At 41.0% G+C, this 12,834-nt stretch overlaps 1 protein-coding gene across 1 annotated transcript; it reads right to left on the reverse strand.

The window, feature by feature from the left end:
* Window positions 1-1,948: 1,948 nt before the first annotated feature.
* shbg (sex hormone-binding globulin) lies at window positions 1,949-10,532 on the reverse strand. Its single transcript, XM_034164742.1, has 8 exons — window positions 9,237-10,532; window positions 6,999-7,096; window positions 6,436-6,625; window positions 6,152-6,313; window positions 2,919-3,075; window positions 2,689-2,828; window positions 2,387-2,591; window positions 1,949-2,293 (listed from the first exon to the last, which is right to left on the reverse strand). Exons 1-8 carry the CDS (start codon window positions 9,324-9,326, stop codon window positions 2,160-2,162), a joined length of 1,176 nt encoding a protein of 391 aa, XP_034020633.1. The 5' UTR covers window positions 9,327-10,532; the 3' UTR covers window positions 1,949-2,159.
* Window positions 10,533-12,834: the final 2,302 nt, after the last annotated feature.

The following is a 12,834-nucleotide window of genomic DNA, read 5'->3' on the forward strand; positions in this document are numbered from 1 at the left end:
TAATATTACTTTTTTCTCGTAATATTACGACTTTTTTCTCATAATATTACGACTTTATTTTCGAAGTCCAAAAAAAAAAGAAAGAAATTCAGTGTGGCCCTAAAACTCCGTCGTAATATGTGTAAGGTGTACACTCGATTAAAAATTATACTGCCTTTATTTATTATGGGATGGCATAAAATATACCAACAAAATGGATGGGGAAAAAATGGATATGTTTTGTTATAAAGTTAAAGTGCTATTTTTTTCTGTTGCATCACATTACACAGCTTGGAGTGGGACACAGGATTCCGCTGTAAATTGGCAGAAGACACTTGGGAGACTCAAACATCAATTTGATGATTTCTTATATGAAAACTATGGCTCAGCCGGGTTTTTTGGGGGGATAATAGGAAGGAAAAATTTATACCAATATATCTGCCAACAGATACATACAAAAATTGGCAATGATTACTAACATTTTGTTATCAAATCCTTATGAAAAAGGACTAACTCGATGTTGACGTCAGACTGCCATGTCGCATTGTTTAGCATTTGCACAGATGTCTCTTGCTGCTGTGAAACACCCATTCTGATCGAAAGTGAACAACAGCTGGTCGCTTTGCCTTTGTCTCTTGTAGATGTGACCATGGGGTGATGGGGTCCCAGCCATGCTTGTCACAATAAAGTTGAAGAACCCTCTGCTGGACAAACTATGCAGTGACACAATTCCCAACTACCAGAGTGTTGTTCTGCATTGTTTATTTGGAAAAAGTTTTCATATCAGTAAAAATAATGCAGATATTTGTATGTTCATGAGAGACTGACATAGGCCGATCAATACATTGATTGGGCTCTAATGAAAATATTTCTTGGTACCTCACCACCATGAAGCTGTGACCAGCGGTGCCAAAAAGGGGAGAACAGCCACCTTCAGGCTAAGTGACCATACATTACCAAATTGTGTTTCTTAATGATTGAAGATTGACGCATATTCAGTGATTCAGAAATGTTCATGTCGCCATCTGAAAATGGAGGGACTGTGCATAAAAATGACTGTAATTTCAATTTGGGGAGGTAATGCTCTAGTGGTTAAGCGGTTGGGCTTGAGACCAGATCCTTGTGTGACCGCCGGACCTTTGTGGCTGGGACGGTGGTGGGATCGAACTCAAGACTGCTCGCACTAAAGACCATTCCTCTACCAGGTCAGCCAAAGGGGAATTCTCCGTTAGCCAAGCTAGCGGGAACGTCCTCTCAATCAGGACCCGGGACCTTCATCCTGCTACACATCTCCCCACCATTTTTGACTTCGTCCCAAAGTCACAGGTGCATTTAAGCATGTTGTGACTACCCACATCCTGTTCGTGACGCCAGATTGTGACCGCAGGACCTTTGCGGCCGGGACGGTGGTGGGATCGAACTCGGACTGCTTGCACTAAAGACCATTCCTCTACCAGGTCAGCCAAAGGGGAATTCCCCATTAGCCAAGCTAGTGGGAAAGACCTCTCAATCAGGACCCGGGACCTTCATCCCGCTACACTTGGTTCAAATCCCAGCTTGACCGGAAAATCACTAAGGGCCCTTGGGCAAGGTCCTTAATCCCCTAGTTGCTCACGGTGTGTAGTGAGCACCTTGTGTGGCAGCACCTTGACATCGGGGTGAATGTGAGGCATTATTGTAAAGCACTGAGCATCTGATGCAGATGGAAAAGTGCTATATAAATGCAGTCCATTTACCATTGATTTGGTTAATGCAATATTTGCGCCAAAACAGGTTGTTTCTTAAACACCCAATTTTTTTTTTATTCATCACCTCAGTATCTATTATTTAGCTACAAAGATTGTTTTTGTGATTCCAACATTGCCTTCAACCAACCACTAGATGGTGCAAAATTCATGTCTTCAACATCTCTTGTTCATTTCATGTACACAATCAAATAGACTAAAAGAGAAATGGAGCTGGAGCAAAATATATTACACAACATATTTATTCATATTTCATTGCAAATGTTACACATTTTTAGAGGTTATTTGGTTCAAATACCACATTAAGGCACGTCATGAGGAGTAGCACACTATGGAGGCTAAATTGTGCCTCGCCACTGCGTAATTCAAATGATCACATTTGATTTGATCACTTTCACCCTGACTCATGTGAACTTGTCCCATGTCCATGTCAGTTTATACAGGGCAGCTGTGAGAGGAGACTGACGTGAATGCTTTTGCAAAATCCAGATCCATCTCCATCCCCTGAAGCTGGATCTTCTTCAGGCAGCCTGTCAAGAATCGGGAACAGACGTCGAGCTCGCCTTCGCCTAAACAGCAGATGGGACAAAGGAGAAAAACATGTAAAGGTTCCCTGAAGGTAATCTTTGGAAATGTGCTGCATATCTCCGTTTCAATCTCACCGAGGAGACATCCGAAGGCAAGCTGGCCTTCTCGCCACATACTCAAATATCCAGGTTGGATCTTTGGACTGATGGCTATGACACTGATGGTCGACTCATCGTCATCTCGAAGTATTTGAAGCAAATCCTTCCGAAAGGTGACTGCTAGTTTCCTTATGTTTTCTCTGTAGATGATTTTCTCACCAGGAAATGAGAGCATGAGTGTCTGAAAAATTCCAGAAAAAAAAAAAACATTCCAGTCGGTAATGGCTGAAGTAGTAAAAGCTGCACTTCCGTTAATAAAAGCACCTGCTAGTTGTTACCTTTGTAGAGTTACTGGCCACTAAAGCAAACATCAGCTGCTGACCAGGTGATCTGATGCTCAAAATGGTCCCATCCAGCTCACTGAAATCTGCCCACATTTCAATTGTGAAGCCGCTGTGCTCTTCCTCCATCGGGAAAACTGCAGAAAAACAAGAAGCCATTATCCAGGCCGACAGGATCGTAGCTGTTTGTGCTCATTGTCTGGCAGAACTGGATGCTCTGTTCCCACCTGAGGTGTTGAAAACGGTGAAGCCCGTGCCAGGGAAGTAACTGCCAGGCTGGATGTTTTGATAGCACGGCCAGAGTTCATCTACTTCAGCATCCCAGGGGGCGCTAAGGTTTAACCAGCTGCCATGCCGCACGCAGCCATCCATCCTTGGCTTGAACTACAGCAGGAAAGATGACGCATTTAGTGGCACGAACCGCAGGCGCAAGGGAGTGGAAGGTATTAAGAAACATATGTGCTCAGAAATACAGAGACTGATAAGACTCAGATTCTTCAGGGTTGTTGATGATGAGCTGGTGAGTGAACCAGCAGTAAATAATTAACGACAACCCTTTGCCACAAGATTATTGCTCATGTACAGAAGAACATAGGCATAGGAGAGAGCATATTTCACCCATATTGGCTTCTCTTCATTGGCTTCCTGTTAATTCTAGAATAGAATTTAAAATTCTTCTTCTTACTTATAAGGTTTTGAATAATTAGGTCCCATCTTATCTTAGGGACCTCATAGTACCATATCACCCCAATAGAGCACTTCGCTCTCAGACTGCAGGCTTACTTGTAGTTCCTCGGGTTTTTAAGAGTAGAATGGGAGGCAGAGCCTTCAGCATTCAGGCTCCTCTCCTGTGGAACCAGCTCCCAATTCAGATCAGGGAGACAGACACCCTCTCTACTTTTAAGATTAGGCTTAAAACTTTCCTTTTTGCTAAAGCTTATAGTTAGGGCTGGATCAGGTGACCCTGAACCATCCCTTAGTTATGCTGCTATAGACTTAGACTGCTGGTGTTTCTTTCTCTTTTTGCTCTGTATGCACCACTCTGCATTTAATCATTAGTGACTGATCTCTGCTGTCTTCCACAGCATGTCTTTTTCCTGATTCTCTCCCCTCAGCCCCAACCAGTCCCAGCAGAAGACTGCCCCTCCCTGAGCCTGGTTCTGCTGGAGGTTTCTTCCTGTTAAAAGTGAGTTTTTCCTTCCCACTGTTGTGCTTGCTCACAGGGGGTCATTTTGACCGTTGGGATTTTTCTGTAATTATTGTATGGCTTTTGCCTTGCAATATAAAGCACCTTGGGGCAACTGTTTGTTGTGATTTAGTGCTATATAAATAAAATTGATTTTTTTTTTTTTTTTGATAGGTTGTGGGGGATTTCAGGTTACTCACCAATTCCTTCAGAAAATGATCACAGTTTTGAAATGCTCAAAAACTAAATGAAGCAACTGCTTAAGAAAATGTGTTCACTGTTTCAGCTCTTGAAGCACAAATGGTTCAGGGCCTGATTTACTGAAGATCTATGTGTTAAAAAGTTTGCAAACACCTACAAAAAAAGTGTATGCAAGAATACTAACTGTGAGCTGAGGATTGTGTTTAACAAATGCAAAAAATAGAGCGTATTGTCCATTTAGTGCGCTTGCCTTCATGCATATGCAATTTGGGGTTTGGCCACCTGAGTGCCCAAAATTGTGGGAGGGAACAAATACGATCAAAGGGAAATTTAGCGGCTGCTGATGGGACGGGGCCAGCAGGAGTCTCTGTGCAGTTGAAGTCAGTAAACTTCACTCCCCAACACTAAAAGATGCTCTGGCAACAGACACGAGAGCCCATGGGTTTTCCCCTGTTCGTTAGAGCGCCTTCCTCCCATGCCGGAGATCGTTAATTCATACACCGGATGTCCTTCGTGACGCAACTCCACATTACATGGAGAAATATGGCAGGGGTGGGGTTTAAACCAGGATCCTTCCTTGGCCACCACACCTGCTCTGCTCTGTGTTCTGCAGATCGAAGGCACAGAACTGTGCACACAGTTGCCTGTGCATGTTCCACCAGGAGAATGTCGCATAATTATTAACCGGTTTCCTTAAATACAGTGGATGGAGCAATAATTAAGTGTCTGAAATAAGACACTTTTTTTAATTCCAGTGCGTGAACACGCTCAGTTATGTGGCAGAGTTCATGTATAATGATGCACAAGGCGCATACCCTGCAAGCATCTGATTGATTTTCACTTTATGTTTACAGCCATTAACACGTGGAAAATCCTTATTTACACACTGCCGTCTATGTCACGTTACAGCCTGCTATCAATTGTGTAAACGGTGTTGTAAATCACCCAGCAAACAGTCTCCACCCCAATGCACAAACGTTTGTATTGCCCAAACAATTTAGTAGTTGTTATTTGAGATCTTAAATTAGGCTCTCGTTTTGGCAAACTCACAACATTAAACTATTTCTTCAAAAAATGACTTGTTCAGAAAGTCTGAACCACTAAATTCAACAATTTTTCTCAGGAAAAAGTATCAATCACCATATCAAAATACTCAATGCACTAAATGAAAGAAATGTTTCTGAAAATCCTTTTTGTTGTTGTTAATTTTCAAAACAGTATAATGTGACATCTGGTGGACAAGAGGGAATTTCTTGGATCAAAAATGGGCCACAGTTTCAAAACACAAAAATTAACAGAAACAATTGTTTCTAAAGACAAAACTAAATAAAAAAATCGGATTTGGAAAAAGACTGTTTTGAAATGCAAAAAACAAACAAAAAAACACTAAATGAAACAACTTCAGAAAAGTGATTAATGTTTTGGTGTTTCACAGGCTTGAAACATCAAAACAGTAACCCAAAATTATTCTATTTCAAAATTCTTGAAACATAATATAAAAAAAATTGAAAACAATTCAATGATTTGTAATTGTCATAACACTAAATGAAGCAACTTTTTCAAAAAAATATTCAGTTTCAAAAGGCTTGAAAGCTAAATTAGCCAACTGTTTCAGAAAATTATTTGATTTCAAATTTCTTTATAGTTCATGAAATGCACATTTTAAAACTCAGTTTTTTGTTGGTTTTTTGGCATTTGAAAAAAAAAAAAAAAACAACTAAATGAACATGGTTCACGGTTTCAAAAGGCTTTTGAATTGTTTCAGAAAAAAAAAAAATCAGTTTTTGGCTTATGGTTTGGAAATGCTCAAAATGGTGGTGACATCAATTGGACAGTGGGCATTACTTTAGTGAATAAAATAATGAATTTTATTGAAACAATAAATAATTTAGTAATTGTTTTAGGAAAAGAGTAAATGTTTTAAAACATTACGATGTTGACATCGAGTGGAGAGTGGACAGTGGGGACCCCCCCTCCCCTCAAAGAATAAAATGAAAAATCCTGGATACGCCACTTTTAAAGAGCACCAATACCATGTGAAGAATAATGGAAGGGTGAATCAAGTCACTGTACAGGGATAATCATCTTCTCTTTGTCAATCAGGATCCCGCCGAGGGCCAGTCGTAGATTGCTGTAATCGACCACTTCTGGCCGGCTGGACTGCATGCCCACCTCCAACCCTATGGACCCGTCAATGTTTAGCAACACAAACTTCCCTCGGTTGCTGACTTCAAGCTTGGTGAAAGGAGAAGCACAAGAAACACAAACGGAATTTAAAGTTCCTGCTTTAGAACACAGTGATTCGCTCACGACTGTGCAGTGTACACAGTGAAAGTGCACTTTTTACTTCCTCTCACCGTGTGCCACTTCCCATCGTTGATCCTGGGACCGCCTGACACGCTGACGAGGGAGCCGTCTCTGCTGATCTGCATCAGGGGGACACCATCCAGCAGGGACAAAATAAACCAGTCAGTGCCGTTTTTGGTGTCCCCGTAAAAAATGACACCTTCTGGGTCCAATGTCCGAATCTGGAAAGACGACTGGATACTGAACGGATAAAATACGGATACACTTCAACTTTACTTTTAAATATTTTATAGATGTTAATACCAAACACACACACACACACACACACAAAATTATATATATCTGTATCATATATCACAAAATCATTTAATAATAACCATTTATGTTTTGTCACACGTGTCACACAAGTCTGAAACAGCACCCCCTAATGGCTATTTTACAGTGCTACAGCATTTATTTCATTTTGAAAACTTCAAAACGGTGGCTACAGGCATGACCTCTGTCAAAATAAACAAACAAATCTGTTTATACACATATATATACACATATACACATATATATACACATATACACATATATATATAAATAAAGCATTTTCCTCCCACTGACGTACCTGGTGATCTGACTAATGCTGAGCGACGTTTGCACCAGCGGTCTCCAGATCTCTCTGTCCTGGCCGAGGTTGATGGTAGCCTGGCCTGACACGTCCACCTGGAGGAGGTCATGAAGTTCTTCAGGTACAACATGAACAACAATGAGTAAGTACTAAAGAGCTGCACCACATTCACATTCACATTCACCAAATTGTGATTTTGTGTTTCCTTCTCAGGCATCTCGGCTGAGTTTGGGGCTAGAGAAGCAAGTTAAAAATCTTTTCATGATAGGCAAGGACCAGCTGTGATGGGCCAGTGTGGTTATGTGGGTGACTTGTCCACCCACAGACTGAGCAAAGTCCTACAGAGTTGGCAAATGGTTCCACTCTGTAAAAGCCTAATTGGCATAAACGGCTCTAGAGTGGGGACTGATGAGGCTGTTGCCCCCACCTTCCCCCCAAAAAAAAAAAAAAAAAAAAAAAAAAAAAAAACTAGTGTTCCGGGTTCCTAATCAAGTAACAAAGGTCATACCAATCACACAATGCAAAATGCTTACATTTATTTATTTCTTTTTGTCATTATTCAGGGCTCGACATTAAGATTTCCACGATTATCTGACACAAGTCAAAATTCTCTGGGGGCAAATTAATGCAAAAATATCTGACTGGGATGTCCTTCATTAAATCTGCAAAGAACACTTAATTTTATCTCGTTAGCTAGGGATGGTAATAAAGGATTTGCATGTTAGATCATTAAAATAAGAACCATAAAAGGTAAAATTCTATTAAATGTTACTAAGCTCTGACTTTGTGCATGCAGCACTCACTGTGCTGCGCCATGCTTGAAGGAGGGCAAGTAAATCCTGCACAAAATGTTTACTATCAAGGCCTGTTATTACTTTTTTTTTATGTTATGTTATTGTGTGACTAACAAGTGCAATACTGACACCATCTTAGATTGCCAAGCCCAACCTTGAACTTGTGCAAGGTATCATCTACAGTAAGTTTCAACACAGCGCATGAAATCCCTGTGATGTAAAAGTTTCAGAGACTTGGCTCCCTCCTGGCTACAATTAAAACTGAAATGCACACAAACCTGTCTGATGCCCCCTTTTGGTGACAATTAGAAGGTAAACATGCCCAACGTCAAATTTGTCTGAGGTCTAAGGAGGGCTCCTTGTGTGCCAAATTTCAGCTTGATACACAAAGTCTTTGTCAAGATACCACACGCACGCTGGCACACAGCGTCAAGCAATTCCTAAACCCGCAATACAGATACAACTTACACAATTTCCTTATCAAACACTCTATCCAGGAACCAGAATCTGGTGACACTGACAAAAGAAGGGACAACGGTCCAGTATTCAGAAAGTGGGATGGGGAATAGCCCCAATGACAGGACAGTAGTCTGGAGCCTGATTGTGTCGTTTATTGTGCGTAGTGTATTTGTTCCACAGTGTAGCCAGTGGGCTAGTTGTCACTATATCTGGGGAGTCAATCAGTCATGTGACATTTTAATTCTGAGCAAGATAAGATCTGTTATACTGGCCCGATTATCACAAAACTTGGTATATGTATGATGCACAGAGGTCCTAAGAAGCCTACTGATTTTGGGGTCAAAAGGTCAAAGATCAAGGTCACTGTAGTGTACTTTTTGGAGAAAAAAACAAAACAACTTTTGAGAACAATAACTTCTTTCCTAATTGCCTGATTGTCACCAAACTTGGTATGCATGTTAGACATGGTGACTCCAAGACATTCATTAATTTTAAAGTCAAAAGGTTAAAAGGTCACAATCACTGAACTACACTTTGTAAAAGCCTTCTGCAGAAAAGTGTCACTTATCAGTGATAAGCTTATCACCATTTCCAGAACTGTCAGTACAAATTACTTCTGTTGCAAATAAATAAATAAATTGGGATTGCAATAAAATACAGTTACACACATTCACGATTAAGCATTTTGTAAAAACACAGTAGACACCTGACATTGACTTTAAAAATATTTTGTTGCTTCATCACTAAATTATTCCTGCAACTATCTCCACTGTGGAAAGAAACATCTGGAGCTACGACCTCAAATTATTTTTATTTGTATAATTCACTCAAAAGCAGAAAGTTTTAGCAAGAGATGGGATGGAAAAAATAAATCCTTTTTAATCGATGTAAGCTATAAAATGTACATAAATGGAACATGTTTTGGACGCTTGTCTTTCCACGCACCAGTTTTTATGATCTCCTCAGGGTGAACTGAACATACCTTCCACTGCCCCTCGACTCCCTGCTCCAAAAGAGTGAGACTCAAAGCGAGCAGCAGTCCACCTGCAGCTATGTTCCAAAACCTGGCCATCCTTCAACGTGTCCGCTCACATGGGCCTTCCAGAGTCTCCTGAAGCTACCGAGGTCTGCAGCAGAGTGGGGGATCGGTGCTGTGTGTTGGCACCCTGTCCTGGGGTCCAGAGGGCAAACATGCTACAGTCAGTGCAGGTTATCGATCCCCAGGCGGGGGTGCATGATGACTACATGTGACAAACAGGATGTTTTCCATACCTACCGAGTAAGCAGTGGCTTTAAAACGAATGCCGGTCATGGAATATTCATGAAGATATCAAGAGATGAATTCATAAAGTCACGTCACATCCTGGCTGGGTGCGTTGATGCCCGTTTTTGTGGCGATGGCAGCACAGAGAAGCCGGGGGAGTGACCTTAATCAACCCACGGATGTGTGTTTACCCATTACACAGGAACCTTGATTCACCACTGCTGGCTCTGAATCATTGTGTGTCACTGAGCGGAGGCGAGAGGCACACAAGGAGACGAAAGCAGCGCGTTAAGCCACTCAACTTGTTTTTTTGTTTGTTTTTTTTTGGGGGGGGGGGGTAATCCTCTGCTGACATCATCAGACAATCTCCTCCTGGAAAGCTTCGAAAACACGGCCAAAAGCGTTAAAAAGGTGCATAAAAACAATCAGTGGAGCACCCAGAGCGTGTAACTCCGCCATGCCCTAAAGCGCCCCAACCTTCCAGACGCTTTATAGTACCTGGCTCCGTCCCTGACTGTGGAGTCATCTGTTGTCTGTTCAGCGGTGCAACCTTGCTGAACTGTTAGTAAATCAAGAGGGCGGAGTCATTTCATGTGGGTCACAGGTCGACACAGGACTCCACAGCTGTTTTCCAGGAAAACCGCTCAAACCGGCAAAAAGAGAAAATTGTGGCACTTGAATCTCTAAAGCTCAAAAGCTGTTCTCTAGTATCTGTGGTTACAAGGGAGGGGGTGGGACTCCATCAGAATAAAAGGTTAAAACAAGGATTTCATTTAAAAAGTTAGCTGTTACAAATAGAAACCCATAGTTTTCTGAGTAATTTGAGCCCAAAATCTGCTCACGTCAGCAGTTAAGGAATTTTGTTGTTCAGGACCAGTTTCTGTTCACAAAAGCACATTCTGACACACAAATATCCTTTTAGTTTTTCGACTGATTGGATCAGCAGGTCGGTCTCGAAATCTGTTCCAGCACAGACTCAACCTTTTCACTGACTTCTATCAAAATCAATTTTGTTTTGCTGGCTTCTACTTCTGGTTATATCTGACCCTCCGTTCAGTTTTTTGAGTAACCCCGCTAACTAAACAATAAACAGATGACAGCGTAAAACCTGCCTTCATTGGCCTATGTGAAATCTGACAACGTTGCACATCAAAATGGACAGAAACGCTTCCCAGCAAACCTTTTATATTTGTGCACATGAAGCTAAATGCGCTTTGAGGAGAAATTTGCCTTTTTTAAGATCATATTTCAGAAGAAACAAAAATACTCTTGTAAAGCACAATATTGCTTTTACGACATTATCTCGCAACGCCTTATACTAATTTTGGCTGCCTTCGTGGCGGCGATTAAATGAGTGATGCTGTCGACGCTAGCATTTACTGATTACAACAGGAGGCTACTACACTTTTAATTCTTTAGCTTCTCTTTGGGTTTTGTCATTTAATTGAGAGGAAAATCATTTCTGATGTCATATTTCGTTGAGTGCCAAGACAAGGTGTGTCACCAAAGTGGCCATTCTGACTCACGCCACTGGGTGTCACTAGCGGGAAAGTGTTCATTTCAGGATGGTCAGATGTGCAGAAACGTTGTAAATGTAATGTATCTGGTTTACTGTATGTCAATATCACTAACCCTGGAATACACATGTGTAAAAACTTATTTTCTACACTTTTTAAAAAAGCATTAATGTTGGTGCTGTGGATGCAACTTTGTAGAAATACTCACTAAAAGTCTGCGACAGACTGGCGTCCTGTCCAGGGTGTACCCTGCCTCGCACTCTAGGACTGCTGGGATAGGCTCCAGGGATTGGTGACCCATAATTGGAGGAAGCGGTTGAAGATGAGTGAGACTCACAAAAAGGAAGATCATCTACGAATTTCTTCTACTTTTACCAAATCGAGAAATGTTTGCCTATTTCAGCAGAAAATGCACGGGGAGGATCAAACGGCACAAAACCACATCCACATGGTTCACATTAAGCCCTTTGGATCAAGTCATCCTTAATAAGAGACAAGACTACAGCCTATTTTACTGGGTCATCCGGTTAATACTTTATTCTGTTTGATTGCAGCAAAGAGAAACGAGGGGAAAGAGAGAGAGAGAGATCAACAAGAAAAAAAATGTCAGAAAAAGGAGACTACAGACTTTGGGAGAGCTGTGGCTACAAGCCTTCGTATCAAATCTAAAGACAAAGTCATTATCAGGCAACATTAAAACATCTTTTAAAAATAACATTATATTTTTGTGGGCTCTATATGGCACAGTATTACCTAGACATGTACACAAATACCAAAACACTTTAGCCACACCCCTACGTCTATGAACAGCTTCATAGCAAAAAAAGCCATGACATCTATCTCCAAATCAAGAAAACATTTCTTGTCGTATTTCTTATGCCATAACAAGGCACCTTAACAATTGAAATCTGGCAGATCCACACCTTTACAATATAACGTATCTAAATATCAAAGCAGAGGCACATTCATTTGAACTAAAACATACAGTAAATAGTTGTATATTACCACCAGATTTCAGTCCAGTCACTACAATACGTCGATTTGCATGCTTTTGGTCTGTATGAAACCATGATGGCAAACTATGGCATAAGAAATGGTCCAAAAAAAAAAAAAAAACATTTTCATCTACGGGAATGGCTTGACAACTGTGTTGTTGGAGACAGCAAGGCTTTTTTACACTGAAACTAACCCACAGAAAAGTTTGAAAAGAAAACATAACAGGTGGCCCATATACTGTCAAAGGATATGCTGCTTAGGCAGATTTATTTTGGTTTTCATATTCACACATTCACGCCAACACCAAACACGTACGCTCGCTCAAAAGGCTTGTAACCACACCCGAGGGGGATGCTTGTGCGTCCCTGCAGCTGGTCACGCTTTTATTTTTTAAAAACACTCCCACCTGAACTATAAGGTGCCTCAGTACCATCACACGTATACACACACACGCACACACACACACATATATGTATATATATATATATATATATGTACTTCATTCAGAAGAGGTGCAGTGTGCGACTGTATGCTTGAGAGAATCGAACAGCTTCTAAGTAGTGATTTGAGACATAAAAGTGGCAGCAGGTTCTGCAGAATATTTTCAAACTGTGAGCTACTTTTATAATGAATTAAAAAAAACAATTACGAAGATATATGGAAGGTTAAGAGGTCGAATGGAAAGAATAGCTGTGCGTACAGATTTGCTGAGGCTATAAAACGGTTAAGAAGTGTTGCTCATGCTTTGTGGATACAGAACCCAAGTTTACTGACATGTTCCTAGGACTACTGTATATATGCAT

This window comes from Thalassophryne amazonica, chromosome 23 (genome assembly GCF_902500255.1).
Source record: "Thalassophryne amazonica chromosome 23, fThaAma1.1, whole genome shotgun sequence".
NCBI classification, from domain to species: Eukaryota; Metazoa; Chordata; class Actinopteri; order Batrachoidiformes; family Batrachoididae; genus Thalassophryne; species Thalassophryne amazonica.

Coding starts and splice junctions, on each gene's coding strand:
- shbg (XM_034164742.1), bottom strand. CDS start 9,326: ATGGCCAGGTTTTGGAACATAGCTGCAGGTGGACTGCTGCTCGCTTTG. Junction 6,626..6,998: donor AGCATTAGTCAGATCACCAG/GTACGTCAGTGG, acceptor TTATCCGTTCAG/TATCCAGTCGTCTTTCCAGA. Junction 2,294..2,386: donor TGCCTTCGGATGTCTCCTCG/GTGAGATTGAAA, acceptor TCTGCTGTTTAG/GCGAAGGCGAGCTCGACGTC.